Source organism: Myotis myotis, unplaced genomic scaffold (assembly GCF_014108235.1).
Source record: "Myotis myotis isolate mMyoMyo1 unplaced genomic scaffold, mMyoMyo1.p scaffold_m19_p_5, whole genome shotgun sequence".
NCBI lineage: Eukaryota > Metazoa > Chordata > Mammalia > Chiroptera > Vespertilionidae > Myotis > Myotis myotis.
In genome coordinates this window covers 109,643,554-109,663,823 of record NW_023416357.1, presented here as the reverse complement: position 1 = coordinate 109,663,823, position 20,270 = coordinate 109,643,554, and the positions used below count along the sequence as shown (strand labels likewise).

General features: G+C 39.4%; 1 protein-coding gene and 1 pseudogene across 1 annotated transcript in view; both read left to right on the top strand.

The window, feature by feature from the left end:
• The window catches only part of LOC118656596 (ATP-binding cassette sub-family A member 3-like), a 231,346-nt gene that overhangs the window by 65,632 nt on the left and 145,444 nt on the right, over positions 1-20,270 (top strand). Inside the window, exons 9-11 of the mRNA XM_036310024.1 lie at positions 16,365-16,519; positions 16,763-16,918; positions 17,226-17,436. Of these exons, the coding sequence (XP_036165917.1) occupies positions 16,365-16,519; positions 16,763-16,918; positions 17,226-17,436 (522 nt within the window). The remainder of the gene's footprint in view (positions 1-16,364; positions 16,520-16,762; positions 16,919-17,225; positions 17,437-20,270) is intronic.
• Positions 4,574-6,272, top strand: LOC118657050 (annotated as a pseudogene).

Here is a 20,270-nt window from a genome sequence, read left to right as displayed (position 1 = left end):
CAACCAAAATTGCAGCAGACTGAGTTGTGTGGCTCTAGAGAAGGGGCCATTTATCTTTTGCACGCTCTACTGGTGCCACTGTTTTTGTATAGAGCCCTCCCTCCACATGGGCAAATCTTGGTCTGTTAGGGCCGGATGAACTCTGCTGGCCTCACCCAGATGAGTCTCTGAGACCCTGCCCCACCACAAAGTTCTGTGGATACCCAGCAGTTGGTGAGTAGCCTTAGTGTAATCTGGGACTTTTACTGAGTGGCCTCAGGCCAAGTACTGGCTTCAAGTTTACATATGTATCAGTCTGGTGACCACTATTCATCCCTACCTGGTGATTCACTGAGAAACTACCTCATGCAACTCATGTACCACCAGAAGCTCCTTTAGTGATGGAGCCTAACGGGAACTAGTAGGCTGGTGCCTTGGGCTTTTTTCCGACTCACCCCCAAGATTGGTGCTGAGAGAAATGAGCCTTGGCTACTCTCATGCATAGCCATGCACTGCAGAGGTAGCCAAACACTGTGGATCACTTTATAGTACCCAACTAATAATTGAGGGCCAGTCACAGGAAGTGCCTAATATTGAACTGCATCAGAGTCATGGCCAACATACCCCAGAACCAATACACCTGATGGTATGCTTCAGACCACATAGAGCACGACCGAACTATCTCCACAGCATCACAAAAAGGAGATCTCAGCATGCACCAGATCCTGCTAGGGCCAATTCTGCTTCATGGTGTTATCCCTGGCACAGCAGCTTGTTCACCATGGTCGGGGTTGATGCTCATAGTCAACCTGCCTGAGGGTCAGCCCCACCCCACAGAAGTACAAAAAGCAATCAAGACTTAACTACAACAGGAGAGCTCATATAACCCACACAAGGGACATTCCTGGAGCACCTATCTCAGGTGATCAGGAAGACTTTAATACTGAGCTCCACAAGACACCTGGTACATAAGGCTACCATGCCAAGACTAGGAGACATAGCAGATTTACCTGATATACAGAAATGAATACAGAGAGGCAGCAAAAATAGGGAGACAAAGAAACATGACCCAAATGAAAGGACTGGAGAAGTCCCCAGAAAAAGAATGAAATGAAATGAAGGTAAACAATGGCTGATACAGAGTTCAAAGCAATGGCTATGAAGATCCTCAAGAAATTTAGAACTTAGAATTTCACCAAAGAGATAGTAATCATAAAAAAGGACACAGAGCCCTAGTTAGAGTGTCAGCCCATACACCAAAGGGTTGTGGTTCAATTCCCAGTCAAGGGCATGTACCTGGGTTATGGGTTCTATTCCTGTCCCCAGTCAGGGTGCATGCAGGAGGCAACCTGTCAATGTGTCTCTCACATCAATGTTTCTCTCTCTCTTTCTCTCTCTCTCTCTCTCTCTCTCTCTCTCTCTCTCTCTCTCTTTCTCCTCCACTCTCTCTTCCCTTCCACTCTCTCTGAAAATCAATGGGAAAAAATATCCTCAGGTGAGGATTAACAAAACAAAACAAAACAAAATGGATGTAGAAACCATAAAAAAGAACTAGTCAGAAATAAAACAATATCTGAAATAAAGAATACACTGAAAGGAATCAACAGCAGATGATTAAGCAGAGGACCAAAACAGCAATTTAGAAGGTAGCAGGAAACTCCCAATCAGAGCAGCAAAAAGACAACAGATTTTTTTTAAAAAGGAGGATAGTTTAAGGGATACCTGGGACAAAGAGTAGTATAACAATATCAACATAATAGGGGTTCCAGAAGGAGAAGAGAGCAATTGATTGAGAAACTATTTGAAGAAATAATGACTGAGAACTTTCCTAACCTGATGAATGAAAAAGGCATACAAGTCAAGGAAGTGTAGAGAGTTCCAAACAATATGAACTGAAAGAGGACCACAAGATACATCATAATAAAAATGGTGATAGTTAAAGACAAAGAGCATCTTAAAAACAGAAAGAGAAAGTCAGTTATCTACAAGGGAACTCCAGTAAGACCATCAGCTGATTTCTCAACAGAAACATTTAAAGCCAGGGGGATTAACACAAAATATTCAAAGTGAAGGAAAGCAAGGATTTAAAACAAAACTAATCTAGCCAGCAAGGCTATCATTTATAATTAAAGAAAAAATAAAAAGATTTTCAGACAACAAAACCTAAAGGATTTCATTATCACCAAGTAAGCATTGTGAGAAATTTTAAAGAGACTTCTTTAAGAAGAAAAGAGAAAACAAACAAACAAAAGGAACATAGTTAGAAAGAAAAATATGGCAATAACCACTTTAAAGAGAAATACTCCAGTCAAAGCATACGTAGCTGAAAGTATAAGAAAACAAGAATCTTATATATGCTGTCTACAAGAGACTCACCTCAGAATAAAAGACAGGCTAAAAGTAAAGGTATGGAGTTATTTCACACAAATGGAAATAAGAAAAAGCTGAGGCAATAATACTTATATCAGACAAAATAGACTTTAAAACAAAGGATCAATCCAAGAAGAGAATTTAACCCTTGTACATACTTATGTACCCAAATATATAAAGCGACTCTTCATGGGCATATGGAAGAGATCAACAGTAGTACAATCATAGTTGGGGATTTCAACACCCCATTTAAATGAATGGATAGATATTGCAGACAGAAAATTCACAGGGAAACAGTCTTAAATGACATACTATAACTGAATTAATTGATATCTTCAGAGAATTTCACCCAACAAGCTGCAGAATATACATTCTTTTTAAGACGCATGAAACTATATCTAGGATAGACCATATAATAGCACACAAATCAAGTCTCAATAAATTTAAGAAGATTGAAATCATTTCAAGCATTTTCCCTAGCAACAATGGCATACAAGTAGAAATAACAAGAAAATAAAACTGAAAACGACATGAAAGTTAAATAACATGTTATGCTCTAGCTGGTTTGGCTCAGTGGATAGAGCACCAGCCTGTGGACTGAAGGGTCCCGGATTCAATTCCAGTCAAGGGCACATGCATGGGTTGCAGGCTCAATCCCAATTTGGGGGCATGTAGGAGGCAGTCAATCAATGATTCCCTCTCATCATTGATGTTTCCATCTCTCTATCTCTCTCCCTTACTCTCTGAAATCAATAGGAATATATTTTAAAAATAAATAAATAACATGTTACTAAACAATGAATGGGTTAACAGTGATGTCAAGGAAGAAATCAAAACATACCTTGAGACAAATGAAAATGAAAATTCAACAAGCCCAAATCATTGGGACACCAGGAAAACAGTCGTAAGAGGAAAATTCATAGCATTATAGAAAGAAACAAGAAAAACTCAAGAAACAAGAAAAACCTCAATCTAACCTTACACCTAAAGTAACTAGAAGAATAACAACAAACAACACCTAAAGTGAGTAGAAGAAATGATAAATATCAGTGCAGAAATAAACAAAATAGAGTCTAAAAAGACAAGACAAAGGTAAATGAAACCAAGACCTGGTTCTTTGAAAAGATAAACAAGGTTGACAAACATTTCTTCTTGACAGACTCTTCAAGAAGAAAAAATAGAGAGGACCCAAATAAATAAGATCAGAAATGAAAGAGAAGTAAGTGACCACAGAAATACAAAGGATTATAAGAAAATATTACAAACAACTATATGCCAACAAATCAGAGAATATGGAAGAAATGGTAAGTTTCTAGGAACATACAATGTCCCAAAAGTGAATAAAGAAGTAAGAGAAAATCTAGGAGGAGCGAAGATGGCAACCAGCAGGACGGCAATGAGGGAGAGTGTGAGGGAGGGAGGGAATGAAAGGGGAGTGAGTGGAGGTGGGGTGTGTGTGTGTGTGTGTGTGAGTGAGGGGCAGTTAGATCCTGTGGGAGTCTCAGGGCCTGGCATACTGGCCTCTCCTAGATGAGAAACCCCCACTACTGCTGCAAACACTCCTGGGCGTCTGGCAATGACACAGAAACCATTTTATCTTGAAGGGTAGAGCTGCTGTGACTAGGAGCCCAGCCTCACCACCACCCAGACTGGCCTCAGACGCAACCCAAGACTCTATAGCCACTCTGGCCATGACCTGCTACTATAGCTGCAGACCCACAAACACCAGGACTCCAGCGTTCTTTGCCACAGGCTCCTGTGAGTCCTGGAGTGTATTCCTCTCCCACTGACCTACCACAGTGGCACAAGCCCCATGCATTCCGGCCCCTGGGCTCTCCCATGACTCTTGGCATGTGTGAAGCTCCCGCTGACCCACTGTATCCACGCATCCTGGTGCCTGAGCTCTCCCGAGACTCTTGGGACGCATGATGCTCCCGCCAACCAACCACTGTGGCACAAGCCCCACACAGCTCAGCACCTGGACCCTTCAGTGATAGTAAAAATAGGGAGACAAAGTAAAATGTCCAAAGGAAAGAAAAGGAGGATCACCAGAAAAGGAACTAAATGAAACGAAGGCATGCAATATATCAGACAAATAATTCAGCGTAATGGTCATAGAGTTCATAAACCAGATGGATGAGAAAATCAACAACTTATGTAAGGATCAAGAGGAGCCCTCACTCGCTACCAATTGCCTGCCTCACCATCTGCATGCCCTGCAGAAATGCTTCGATTACACACAGGCCTTTGCCAGGTTAGGCCCATGTCCAGGGCATTGGCTCCTCATCTCACTTGTTCTTATGCCAAAGATGTAAAATTTGGTGCAGAGGCTAAAGCCATAATGCTTCAAAGTGTAGACCTTTCAGCCAATGCTGTAGCCATTACTATGGGGCCAAAGGGAAGAATAGTGATTATTGAACAGACCTGGGGAAGTCCCAAAGTAACAAAAGATGGTGTGACCGTTGCAAAGTCCATTGACTGAAAAGATAAATATAAAAATATTGGTGCTAAACTTGTTCAAGATATTGCCAATAATACAAGTGAAGAGGCTGGGGATGGCACCATGACTGCTACTGTGCTGTCATGCTCCATTGCCAAGGAAGGCTTTGAGAAGATCAGTAAGGTACTAATCCAGTGGAAATCAGGAGAGGTGTGATGTTAGCTGTTGATGCTGTAATTTATGAACTTAAGAAGAAGTCTAAACCTGTGACAACCCCTGAAGAAATATCAGGTTGTTACAATTTCTGCAAATAGAAACAAAGAAATTGTCAACATAATTTCTGAGGCAATGGAAAAGGTTGGAATGAAAGGTGAAATCACTGTAAAGGATGGAAAAACACTGAATGATGAATTAGAAATTATTGAAGGCATGAAGTTTGATCGAGGTTATATTTCTCCAAACTTTATTAATACAGCATAAGGTCAGAAATGTGAATTCCAAGATGCATATGTTTTTTTGAGTGAAAAGAAAATTTCTAGTGTTCAGTCCATCGGACCTGCTCTTGAAATTGCCAATGCTCACTGTAAGCCCCTGGTCATAATTGCTGAAGATGTTGGTGGAGAAGCTTTAAGTACACATGTTTTGACTAGGCTAAAAGTTGATCTTCAAGTTGTAGCAGTCAAAGCTCCAGGTTCTTGGAACAGTAGGAAGAACCAGTTTAAAGACATGGCTATTGCTACTGGTGGTGCCATGTTTGGAGAAGGATTGACTGTCAATCTAGAAGACGTTCAGCCTCATGACTTAGGAAAAGTAGGAGAGGTCATTGTGACCAAAGATGATGCCATGCTCTTGAAGGGAAAAGGTTATAAGGCTCAAATTGAAGAACATATTCAAGAAATCATTGAGCAGTTAGATATCACAACTAGTGAATATGAAAAGGAAAAACTAAGTGAATGCCTGGCCAAACTCTCAGATGGGATAGCTGTGCTGAAGGTTGGTGGGACAAGTGATATTGAAGTTAACGAAAATAAAAAGTCACAGATGCCCTCAATGCTACCCGAGCTGCTGTGGAGGGAGGCATTGTTCTGGGAGGGGGCTGTGCTCTGCTTCGGTGCATTCCAGCCTTGGGCTCATTACCTCCAACTAATGAATATCAAAAAATTGGTATAGAAATTATTAAAAACTCCTTCAATGACCATTGCTAGGAATGCAGGTGTTGAGGAATCGTTGATAGTTGAGAAAATTATGCAAAGTCCCTCAGAAATTGGTTATGATGCCATGGTTGGAGATTTTGTGAATATGGTGGGAAAAGGAATCATTGCTCCAACTAAAGTTGTAAGAACTGCTTTACTGGATGCTTCTGGTATGGCCTCTCTGGACAACAGAAGAAGTTCTGGTCACAGGAATTTATAAAGAGGAGAAGGACCCTGGGATGGGTGGGATGGGCGGCATGGGAGGAGGGATGGGAGGCAGCATGTTCTAGCCCTTTGCCATCATTACTGAGAACTGAGAGGAAGCTCAGGGCATCTCCTCACCTATAACTTCAGAGAAGTTAGTTGAAGGAAATGATTGATGAAAAGGCTGGCTGAGATTCAAGAAAATCACTCTAACCATCAGTTACTGGTTTTAGTTGACAACATGCAATGTTTACTGTTGTCATTGTCCATGCCTACAGATAACTTATTTTTCATCTTTTAATAAAAATGCATTTGTACATTTCTGATAAGTGCAAGAGCCATATACCAATGTACTGCTTTGAACTTAAATCACTGAGGCATTTTTACTACTATTCTGTTAAAATCAGGATTTTAGTGCTTGCCATCACCTGATGAGAAGTGAAGAAGCAGCCATTCTGTGGAGAGTAAGAATAATTGTGTACAAAGTTGAGAAATATCCAATTATGTGACCTTTGTAAAATAAAAACTTAAAGTTAAAAAAATAATCAAGAGGAAATCAAGAATGATATGGCTACAATAAATAACATGATGGAGGGTGTCAACAGTAGACTAGAAGAAGCAGAGAACCATATTAGTGAGTTAGAAGACAGGGCAGAAAAACAAGCCCGATCTGAACAACAATTGCAGAAAAAAATTAGAAAGAAAGAGGAGAGCATAATGGAGCTTTGGGAAAAAGTGAAATGAAGTAACATACATATAATAGGGGTGCCAGAAGGATGGAAGAGGAGCAAGGATTAGAGAACCTATTTGAAGAAATACTAACAGAAAACTTCTCTGATTTGTGGAAGAAAAAGTCACATAAGCACAGGGAGTCCCAAACAAGATGAACCCCAAAAGACCTATATAAAGATATGTCATAATTAGAATGGCAAACATCAACAGCAAAGTAAGAATCTTAAAGGCTTCAAGAGAGAGAGAGAGTTACCTACAAAGGATATCCCATTATATTATCAAATGATTTCTCAACAAAAACACATCAGACCAGATGGTAATGGAATAAAGTATACAAAGTGATGCAAAGCAAGGGGCTGAATCCAATAATACCCTATCCAGCAAGGCTATCATTCAAAATGGAATCAGGAGATTCACAGACCAAAAAAGGGCTAAGGGAGTTTATCGCTACCAAGCCAAAAATGCAAGAAATGCTAAAGGGGAAATCAGGAGCTTTTCATACAAAAGAAAGGCTAAGGGAGTTTATCACTACTGACCAAGCAATGCAAGAAATGCTAAAGAGAATGCTGTAAAAAGAAGAAATAGATAAGGAGGAAGGAACACAGGCATAAAGTACAGAAATGGCTACAAACAAGTACCTATAAATAATAACATTAAATGTACATGGATTAAATGCTCTAATCAAAAGACATCTTTGTAGGATAAGATAACATGACCCATATATATCCTGTCTACAGGAGACCCACCTCAGAACAAGGGACTCACACAGACTGAAAGTGAAGGGATGGAAAAATATCATTCAGGCAAATGGAAATGAAACAAAAGCTGGGGTAGCAATACTTATATCTGACAAAATAGACCTCAAAGTGAAGACCACATAACAGGAGACAAGGAAGGCCACTTAATAATTCTAAAGGGATAAATACAACAAGAGGATATAACTCTGGTAAACATATATACACCCAATGCAGGAGCATCCAAATACATAAAACAAACTTCTGGAAGATATCAGGGGAGAGATCAACAGCAATACAATCATAGTAGGGGGCTTTAACACACCACTGACATCATTGGATAAATCCTATAGACAAAAAATCAGCAAAGAAACAGCAATCCTAAATGACTCACTAGATCAGATGGACTTAATTGACATCTTTATAACATTCCACCCCCAAACTACAGAATATACATTCTTCTCATGTGCACATGAGACATTTTCTAAGATAGACTACATATTGGGACACAGGCAAAGTCTCTTCAAATTCAAGAAGATTGAAATCATATCAAGCATCTTCTCAGATCACAATGGCACAATATTAGAAATAAACTACAATAAAAACAATAAAAAATTCAAACACTTGGAGGCTGAAGAGCATATTATTAAACAATGACTGGGTTACCAAAGAACTCAAAGAAGAAATAAAAAACATCCTGGAAACAAATGATAATGAAAACATAACAATCCAAAATCTTTGGAACACAGTGAAAGCAGTCATGAGAGGGAAGTTAATAGCATTACAGGCCTACCTAAAACAACAACAAGAACAAAACAACAAGAAAAACTGGTAATAAAACATGTAACTCTGCAACTTGAAGAATTAGAAAAAGAGCAACAAGAAAAGCCCAGAGTGAGCAGAAGGAAGGAAATAAAAAAGATCAGAGTGGAAATAAATGACATAGAGACAAAAAAAAATTACAAAAGATCAGTGAAACCAAGAGCTGGTTCTTTGAACAAATAAACAAGATTGATGAACCTCTAGCCAGGCTCACCAAAAAAAAAAGAGAAAGGAAAAATGGAGAACAGGAGAGAAACAAAGATGGCAGCATAGGTAAACACCTGAAATTGGTGCCTCATACAGCCACTAGAAAACTACAACTAAAGACAAAACAGACATCAACGAGAACCACAGGAAGCCTGGCTGAGTGGAAATTCTACAACTAGAAGGAAAGAGAAAAGCACACTGAGACTCAGAGGAGGTGCGGAAGTAAGGTGCAGAGGTACAGAGGCACGCGCGCGGAAAGGGCTGGCAACTGAGGACGCTGGTGTCTTCTTCAATTGGGAGGGAGTCTCAAGCTCCCGACAGCCCTGACTCCAGCTCCGGGCGAGTCTCTGGGGACCCAGACTCATATGGGGAGAAACTGGACTGTCTGGCAATGGGTGGAACTCAAGGAGAGCTTTCTCAGAGGTGCTTGCAGTGATTACCACAGGACACTGAGAACCGGGGGCCTCAGGGCAGGGCTGAGGATCTGCCATAGCTGTTTGCTCCACCCTGTTGATTCCCTGAGATCCAGCCCCACCCAAGCTGTGAGCAGAGGCTTTTGCATATGAAAGGCCTGGCCCTTTGCAATCTGAAAATTACATAACAAACTGCAGCTGGGTCAGAGAGACCCAGAACTTCCAAAAGAAGGCTCAAGGCCCCACAGCAGCTTGCATTGCTTCACAGCTGGGCCTCATCTGGGCACCTCCAAAACCCAAACAAGGAAGAGGAATCTGCAGATATCTCTGTAGGTCCTGCTGTGTAGCCACAGGCAGAAGCTAAATTAGCACCTCCTTAGAGATCCAAGAGCCTGTGTACCTAGTGGTCAGAGTGGGACCATCCAGATTACAACTCCTCAGATCCATAAGGGACACACTCAGGGGGCAGACTCAGTGAGCACCAAAGCCCCATTGAAGCCAGTCTTGCCCCTTAAGGGTGACTTCAGCACAGAACTTCTCCCACTGTAGACACAGCTGATTCTCACAGCCAATTGGCCTGGAGGTCAATTCCTCCCAGTGATACCTACAACAATCAAGGCTTAACTACAACAAGACTGTGCACACAGCCCACAAGGGGGTCCACCAAGAGTGTCCACCTCAGGTAATTGGGGAGGCTGAGCTACTGGGACCTATAGGACACCTAGCACAGAAAGCCATTCTGTCAACACAGGGAAGCAGCCAAAATGCAGAGACAAAGAAACAGATCACAAATGACAGAAATGGAGGAAAGCAAACTACTGGCTATAGAGTTCAAAACCAATCTTATAAGGTTTTTCAAGAATTTTCTAGAAACCTCTGATAAATTTAGTGAGACCCTCGAGGATATGAAAAAGGACCAATTAGAAATTAAGCATATACTGACTGAAATAAAGAATAATATACAGAGATCCAACAGCAGACAAGAGGATCCCAAGAATCAAGTCAAAGATTTGAAATATGAAGAAGCAAAAAATACCCAACCAGAAAAGCAAAAAGCAGAAAGAATCCAAAAATATGAAGATAGTGTAAGGAGCTTCTGGGACAACTTCAAGTGTACCAACATCTAAATTATAGGGGTGCCAGAAGAAGAGAGAGAGAGCAAGATATTGAAAACCTATTTGGAGAAATAATGACAGAAAACTTCCCCTACCTGGTGAAAGAAATAGACTTACAAGTCCAGGAAGTGCAAAGAACCCCAAACAAAAGGAATCCCAAGAGGACCACACCAAGACACATCATAATTAAAATGCCAAGAGCAAAAGACAAAGAGAGAATCTTAAAAGCAGTAAGAGAAAAACAGTTACCTCCACCGGAGTACCCATACGACTGTCAGCTGATTTCTCAACAGAAACTATGCAGGCCAGAAGGGAGTGGCAAGAAATATTCAAAGTGATGAATAGCAAGAACCTACAACCTAGATTACTTTACCCAGCAAAGCTATAATTCAGAATTGAAGGTCAGATAAAGAGCTTCACTGATAAGAAAAAGCTAACGGAGTTCATCACCACCAAACCAGTATTATATAAAATGCTGAAAGGTATTCTTTAAGAAGAGGAAGAAGAAAAAAGGTAAAGATAAATATTATGAACAACAATTACATATCAACAAGTGAATCTAAAAATCAAGTGAATAAAAAATCTGAGGAACAGAGTAAACTGGTGAATATAATAGAATCAGGGGCATAGAAAGGGAGTGGACTGACAATTCTCGGGGGGCGGGGGGTTGGAAAGGGGTGTGTGGGGTGCAGGAAGAGAGTGGACAAAAATCGTACACCTGTGGATGAGGACAGAGGGTGGGGTGGGAACTGGGTGGAGGGGATTTATGGGGGGGGGGGGGAAGAGTAACAACTGTAATAATCTGAACAATAAAGATTTGTTAAAAAAACCAAATAAACAAAGAGAAAGGACCCAAATTAGCAAAATCAGAAATGAAAGAGGAGAAATAACAATAAACCCCACAGAAATACGAAGAATCATAAAAAAGATACTATGTGCAACTCTATTCCAACAAACTGGTTAACCTAGAATAGACATATTCCTAGAAAAATACAACCTTCTAAATCGCAACCAGCAGGAATAAAAAAAATCTGAATAGTCTGATATCTATGGAGGAAATAGAAGCAGTAATCAAAAAACTTCCAACACACAAAAGCCCTGGACTAGACAGATTCACAGGGGAGTTTTATCAAACATTCAAAGAAAAAATAAAACCTACCTTCCTCAGACTATTTCAAAAAATTCCAGGGGAAGGAACACTTCCAAGCTCTTCACAAAGCAACCATTACCCTAATCCCAAAACCAGATAAAGACAATACAAGAAAGGGAATTACAGGCCAATATCTCTCATGAACATAGACGCCAAATTTCTCAACAAAATTCTAGCAAATCGAATCCAGTATTACATTAGAAAAATCATACACCATGACCAAGTGGGATTTATTCCAGGGATGCAAGGATAGTACAATATCTACAAATCAATAAATGTGATACATCACATAAACAAACTGATAGAAACCATATAATCATACCCAAAAGCATTTGACAAATTCCAACACCCTTTCATGATAAAAACTCTCATCAAGGTGGGAATAAAAGGATCATACGTTAACATAATAAAAGCCATATATGACAAACCCACAGCTAACATTATACTCAATGAGCAAAAACTAAAACCATTTTCCCTAAGAACAGGAACAAGACAGGGATGCCCACTCTCACCACTCCCATTTGACATAGTACTAGAAGTACTAGCCATTGCAATAAGACAAGAAGAAGAAATAAGAGGCATCCAAATTGGAAAAGAAGAAGTAAAACTGTCCTTATTCTCAGATGAGATGATATTGTACATAGAAAACCCCGAAGACTCTATCTAAAAACTACTAGACTTAATAAATGAGTTCAGTAAGGTAGGAGGATACAAAATTAATACCCAGAAGTCTATGGATTTTCTATACACCAATAATGAACTCACAGAAATAGAAACTAAAAAAACAATCTCATTTACCAATGCAACAAAAATTAAGATAGGTAAGAATAAATTTAACCAAGGAGATAAAGGACTGTACTCAGAAAATTTCAGGACGCTGAAAAAAGAGATCGAGGAAGACATGAACAAATGGAAGAATATACTGTGTTCATGGATTGGTAGAATTAACATCATTAAAATGTCCAGAATACCCAAAGCAATCCATAAATTCAATGCAATCCCCTTTAAAATACCAATTGCATACTTAAAAGACCTAGAATAAATTATCTAAAAATTAATATGGAATAAAAAAGACCTCAAATATCTGCAGCAATCTTCAGAAAAAACAATGTTGGAGGGTTCACAGTACCAGATACCAAGCTATACTACAAAGCCACTGTTCTCAAAACTGCCTGGTCCTGGCAGAAGAACAGACATATAAACAAATGGAACAGAACAGAGGACCCAGAAATCTACACAAGCCATTATACTCAATTAATATTTGACAAAGGAGGCAAGAACATACAATGGAGTCAAGACAGTGTCTTCAATAAATAGTGTTGGGAAAATTGGACAGATACTTGCAAAAAGAAATGAAACTAGACCACCAACTTGCACAATACACAAAAATGAACTCAAAATGTATAAAGGACTTAAATGTAAGATGGGAAATGATAAACATCTTAGAAGAATCCATAGGCAGCAAAATATCAGACATATGTCATAGCAACATCTTTACCAATACAGCACCCAGGGCAATGGAAACTAAAGAGAAAATAAACAAATGGGACTACATCAAAATAACAAGCTTCTGCACAGCAAAAGAAACCATCAACAAAACAACAAGAAAGCCACTGCATAGGAGAACATTTTTGCCAATGTTATCTCAGATAAGGGTTTAATATCCAAAATTTACAGGGAACTCACATAGTTTAACAAAAGGAAGATAAACAATCCAATCAAAAAATAGGCAAAGGACCTAAATAGACATTTTTCTAAAGTGGACATACAGAAAGCCAAGAGACATATGAAGACATGCTCAAAGTCACTAATCATCCAGAGATGGAAATCAAAACAACAATGAGGTACCATCTCACGCCTGCTAGAATGGCTATCAACAATGAATCAACAACCAGTGGTGGAGAAAATGCGGAGAAAAAGGAACCCTCATGCTCTGCTGGTGGGAATGCAGACTGGTGCAGCCACTGTGAAAAACAGTATGGTGTTTCCTCAAAAAATTAAAATTGGAACTGCCATTTGACCCAATAATCCCACTTCTAGGAGTATATTCCAAGAAGACAGAAACACTAATCAGAAAGGATATATGCACCCCTATGTTCATAGCAGCACATTTTACAATAGCTAAGATTTGGAAACAGCCTAAATGTCCATCCGCTGATGAGTGTATTAAAAAACTGTGGTACATCTACACAATAGAATACTATGCTGCTATAAAAAAGAACTAATTCTTACCATTTGCAATAGCATAAATGGAACTGGAAAGAATTATGCTAAGCAAAATAAGCCAGTCGGAGAAAGATAAATACCACATGATCTCATTCATTTGTGGTGTATAAAGAACATTATAAACTGATGAGCAAAAATACAGAGGCAAGGAAGTATCAGATTGTCTAACTACAGCGTGAAGGCAGGGGAGCATTGGGGGGAGGTAAGAGATCAACTGAAGGACTTGTATGCATGCATATAAGCATAACCAATGTACACAAGACACTGGGGGGGGCGGTGAGGGCACATTCGGGGGGTAGGGGAAGCTGAGAGGAGGTCAATGGGGGGAAAAGGAGACATATGTACTACTATTTGTAATGCTTTAAACAATAAAATAAGATTTAAAAAATAAAGATAGTGTAAGGAGCTTCTGAGAAACATCAGAGGTACCAACATTCACATTATGGGGGTGCCAGAAGGAGAAGAGAGAGAAAGATATTGAAAACCTATTTTAAGAAATAATGACAGAAAACTTCCCCTAGCTGAGGCGGGTGGCGGGGGGTGGGGGGGTGGTTAGAGAGCAACCAAAGTTCTTGTATGCATATATATTAGCAGAACCAATGGACATAGACACCGGGGTGGTGGGGACTTGCCCGGGGTGGGAATGGCTAGGGCTGTGGGTTAACTGGGGGAAAAGGAGACATATGTAAAACATTAGACAATAAAATAAATAAAATTTAAAAATAAAGAAAACTTCCCCTACCTGGTGAAAGAAATAGACTTACAAGTCCAAGAAGTGCAGAGAGTCCCAAACAAGAGGAACCCAAAAAGGCCCACACCAAGACACATCATAATTAAAAGGCCAAGGGTTAAAGACAAAGAGAAAAATCTTAAAATCAGCAAGAGAAAAGCAGTTAGTTACCTCAAGGGAGCTCCCAAACGACTGCCAGCCGATTTCTCAATAGGAGCTTTTCAGGCCAGAAGAGAGTGGCAAGAAATACTCAAAGTGATGAATAACAAGGACCTACAACCAAGATTATTCTACCCAGAAAAGCTATCATTTAGAAATGAAGGTTAGATAAAGAGCTTCATAGACAAGAAGAAACTGAAGGAGTTCATCACCACCAAACCAGTATTTCATGAAATGTTGAAGGGTATTCTAGAAGAAGAAGAGGAAGAGGAAGAGGAAGAGGATTAAAATATGAACAATAAAGTGGCTATAAATACATATCTATCAACAATTAAATCTCAAAATAAACGAACAGGGAATCTAATGAACAAAAATAAACTGATGACTAAAATAGAACCGGGGGTGGAGATTACCCAAAGACTTGTATGTATATATGCATTACCTATGGCCACAGACAATAGGGTGGTGAAGGGCTGGGGTGGGGTGGGAACCCCTTAGAGGTAGAAATAGGGGGAAAAGGATACATTTGTAATACTCTCAACAATAAAGATTTCTTTTAAAAATAAAATTAGAACATACAGTTAATGAAATAAAAAATTCTTTCTAATCTCTTCACTCCAAAGATAACAATTTATGTTTTCTAGAATTTTCCTTTGTGTGAGGTATTCCTAATTATTTTTTCAGGTGGATGGTATGAGGATTTATTATACTGTTCTTGCAAATTTTCTGTAGGTTTGGATTTTTTGCAAAATAAAAACTTAAAAACATGGAAACAAAATGCCTCTCCTAAATGTACCACTAATATCACAAAAGCCTCATTTTTTTTTAAAGCTCAGTAGGGCTTCAATATTAGTTTATTTTTCATTAAATGTATCAGGTTAATATTGTTTAAGAACAAATTTCAGGTGTACAACTTTATAATACATGTGTATACTCTGATGTGTGCTCACCACCTACAGTCTAGTCTCCTGCCATCATCATATATTTATTTCCTTTACCCTCTTCATCCTTTCCTCACGCCCCTACCCCGCTGGTAACCATCATTTTGTTGTCCATATCTATTTGTTCGTTTGTTGCTTTTTGTTTTATGTCCCACATATGAGTGAAATTGTATAGTTCTTATCCTTTTCCATCTGGTTTACTTCACTTAGCACGATATTCTGTAGGTCTATCCATGTTGTGGTAAATGGTAATGTTTCATGTTTTTATTTTACTTATTAAGTTGATTGGAGTGACATTTGTCAACATGAACATAGGGGCTTCATGTATGGGTTTCTATGTTACAAGACCTGTATACTGCTCTGTGTGCCCACCACCCAGAGTCAAATCTTCTCCTGTCACCTTATATTAGGATCCCCTTCTTCCCCTATCCTCTTCCCTCTGACAACCAATGTCACCCAAATCAGCCACTATTTGTGTTGCATGTTTTTATTTATATATATATGTATCACTCTTCTTTAATCATCCGCTGAAGAACTCTTGAGTTGTTTCCATGTGTGGTCCATTGTAAATAATGCTGCAACGAACATATGTAATCTCTATTTATGAATAATTGTTTTCAGAATTTTCAGGTAGATACTTGGTAAAAAGCTTGCTGGGTCATATGGTAGCTCTAGTCTTAATTTTTTTAGAAACCTCCATACTGGTTTTTCAGAATGATTATACCCACCAGCAGTGTACGAAGGTTCTCTTTTCTTCACATCCTCTCCAACACTTATTATTTCTTGTCTTATTGATAATAGCCATTCTAACAACTGTGAGGTGCTGAGATATTTCTAATTCTAATGAGTAATCTACAAGTATATTTTGAAGTTTGGGTGCTAATGAACAGTTTGTTGTCCTGGTCCCTCATGAAAACTAAGCTTCTGCATGTCTTCTGCTTGATTCTAGGTCTCTATCCTGCCACCAGTGGAGAGGCCTATATTAATGGATTTGCCATCTCAAAGCAGATGGTCCAGATCAGGAAAACCTTGGGCCTGTGTCCCCAGCAGGACTTGTTGTTTAATTACTTGACAGTATCAGAACACCTTTATTTCTATTGCACGGTAACCAAAGACATGTTGCTTTATTTCCACTCTGTTCCTGTACTTAAGACAGAGTACCTACTAGCAATATTTTTATTCTTTGAACTTTCTTTCAAAAACTTATTTTTGGTGAATTATTCTTTAAACATACAGAGACGCAAAGGGAAGAAGACACTGTGTAGATGATGTAAGAAAAGAGCTGGCGAAACATGTTTCTGACGATGAAGTTGGAAGCACCATATAAAGTCTGCCTTTTCTTTCTAGATTAAAGGAGTCCCTCGAAAGATGTACCCTATAGAAAGTGACCGTATGCTGTCTGCTTTTAACCTGATTGAAAAGCGAAATGCATTTTCAGCATCACTGAGTGGAGGAATGAAGCGCAAACTCTCCGTCATTATAGCACTTATAGGGGACTCCAAGGTAAAAGTAAAATAAAAGCTAAAAATGGATCCCCACTGAAGCATGTCTAAAAAAAATAAGCTGACACAAACCCATGTGCTTCTATGTACCTAACACTCTAAAAGGAGCCTGCCAAATCCCAGATGTGCTTACATTATCAACCTTGTTGGAATAAAATGGTCATAGGTTTGGAATCAGTCCAGCATTCCTCATTCAGTTTTAGTCTAAGCTTATCATCTTAGCTCAGTTGGACAAGTGACTGGAAAGACCCCAGTGCACTAATCTGTCGTGTTTAACGTGGTCATGGAATTGTTCTTCTGGTCTCTAGGTGGTGATACTTGATGAGCCCACAGCTGGCATGGACCCTGCCTCGCGAAGGGCCACCAGGGACCTCCTTCAGCAATATAAACAGGGCCGCACCATCTTACTGACCACCCACTACATGGATGAAGCTGACATCCTGGGTGACCGCATTGCCATCATGGTGAAGGGATCCTTACGATGCTGTGGCTCTTCACTTTTCCTCAAAAACATATATGGTCTCTCTCCCTTTAATCATTCTTTTGATATTGATGTCTTAATATTATTCTGACATAACTTTTATGAATATTGATATCTTAATATTATTTAACATAGTTTTTGTGTGTGTTTTATATCTACCAATCACTTCAGTGATTCCCTCTATTTTTTTAATTGGGTTCAACTATGAGCCCTTTGAAATAATGGTCATATTTCAATTTCTCAAAACTATTGCATTGTCCAGATTTCATGTTTATTTCTTTCATATGACATCCATATAAATTGTAATTTGCCCAACTGCAGTTGGGCCTTTAGTGAGCTAGATATCTCAATACATAGATAGATGATAGATGATAGACAGTAGATGGATGATGAATAGATAGATATATTCATGAATTATATGAAAAATGTAGGGAATAAATATCTACTCCTTGTTTAAATCAGTATAAAATTGCTTCTGTATGTGCAGAATATTTTGTTCTAATTTTGAGAAGACTTTTTCTAAACATAAAAATGCCAAATATGTCTTAACTAGAGGCCCGGTGCACAAAAATTTGTGCACTCGGGGGGTTGGGGGGGGGTCCCTCAGCCCGGCCTGTGCCCTCTTGCATTCTGGAACCCCTCAGGGGATGACTACCTGCTGGCTTAGGCCTGCTTCCCAGGGGATTGGGCCTAAGATGGCAATCAGACATCCCTCTGGCAGCCCAGCAGCGCTCGGGGGATGTCCACTTGCCAGCAGGGAGCAGGCCTAAACTGCAGTTGGACATCCTTAGCGCTCCCACCACCACCACTGTACTGGCAGCCATTAGCCTGGCTTGTGGCTGAGCAGAGCTCCTCCCATGTGAGAGCGCCCTGACCACCAGAGGGCAGCTCCTTCATTGAGCGTCTGCCCCCTGGTGGTCAGTGTGTGTCATAGTGACCAGTCATTCCTAGTCCTTCTGCTGTTAGGGTCAGTTTGCATATTACCCTTTTACTATATAGGATAGAGGCCTGGTGCACGGGTGGGGGCCAGCTGGTTTGCCCTGACGGGTGTCCCGGATCAGGGTGGGGGTCCCGCTTGGGTGCCTGGCCAGCCTGGATGAGGGGATGATGGCTGTTTGCAGCTGATCACACCCCCTTCAGGGTGGGGGTCCCCACCGGGGTTCCTGGCCAGTCTGGGTGAGGGGCTGAGGGCCGTTTTCAGGCTGGCGGGTGACTGAAGCTCCCAGCCTCTCCTTTTTTTCTTTTTTTTTATTCTGGGGTTTTATTTACCTTCTGTGGCTGTCACTGAAACTGAGAGCCAGCTTTAGCTCTGAGGCTCGGCTCCAGCTCTGAGACCTCGGCTGCTGAAAGCAGGTATCTGGGTTTGTTTGGCTTCTATAATTGCAACATTGCTTCTTAGAGTGCAGCTCAGAGCCCAGCAGCGACAGGCGGGGAACCTTGGCTTCCTCCATCACTGGAGCAAGCAAGCCTCCTGTTCGCTTCAGCTGCCTGGCTGCCAGCCGCCATCTTGGTTGGCAGTTAATTTGCATATCGCCCTGATTAGCCAATGGAAAGCGTGTTGGAGGTATGGTTAATTACTATGTTTGTCTATTATTAGATAGGATAGCTTCCTTACCTCTTTTAGGTAATTATTTAAAATTATCTATCCATCAGTTTTCTTTGGCCCGCTAAATAAAATTTCAGCAGCTAATCTCCAACTTTTCATATTTCTTTCCATTTTTTCCTGAAGCATTAGCTTAATAAAATATATAATTTATTCATTTACCTTGTTTATTATCTGTCTCCCCTCTATAGAGGAAAAATTGTCAAGGAAAAAATTTTAGTTGAAGTCTAATTTATGTAATTTAGTTGAGTACAGTGAGTAGATATTCCATGCTCAGTTTGATGAGTTTTTACAGTTATATATGCCCATTTGACTCCAAGTAAAGCAAGATACAGAGTATTTCTATGACCCCAGAAAATTCCCTTTAACCTCTTTCCGTCAATTCCTTTTCCAGAGGCAATTGCCTTATCATTTTTATTACCATACATTAATTTTGCCTGTTCTTAGAAATAACAGAAATGAGTCATACACAATAATTTCTTGTTTCTGGTTTCTTTACCTCAGCACAGTAGTTTGAGATTAATCTTTGTTGCTGCATGTATCAGTAGTATACCTGTTCTACTCTTCATGGATTTTTAGGTTGTTTTAGGTCATTTCCAATTTCCAAATATCATGAGTGAATATGTTGTAAACTTGCTTGTAAAAATCTCTGTTGGATAAAAATTTATCTTGGGTGAAAATACATAGGAATGTAGTTACTTGGTCAATTATTAAGTGTAGATTCAGCCAAAAGAGTCTCCAAAGTGCTTGTATTATTTTACAACTACCAGCATATTTGAGAAATCAATTTGCTCTACATCCATACCAATATTTTGGTATTGTATTTGGATTTTAGCTGATCTAGAGAATGAGAAACAATATCTATTACTTTAATTTTCATTTTCTTAGGAATAATTATATTTAGTACATTTTCATGTACAAATTGGTTTTTTGTATAATTTACTCTGTGAAATATAAATGTTGGTTTTGTATCTTTTTTGTTGTTAATTTGCAGTTCACATATTCTAGAAGTCCTTTATCAGATATATGTATTGTGAATATTTCTCAAATGCGTTTCTTGCCTATTTATTTTTTTGCTAGTATCTTTTTATTGAGCATAAATTTTTAAATTTGGAAAGCCCAGTTTATCAATTATTTTCCTTTTTTTGGCCCATGCTTTTAAGGAAACCTTTGCTTATGTAAAGGTTACAAATATATTCTCTTATATTTCTTCTGGATTTTTTATGGTTCTAGCTTCTAAAAGTTTATGACCTATTTCAAGTTAGTTTT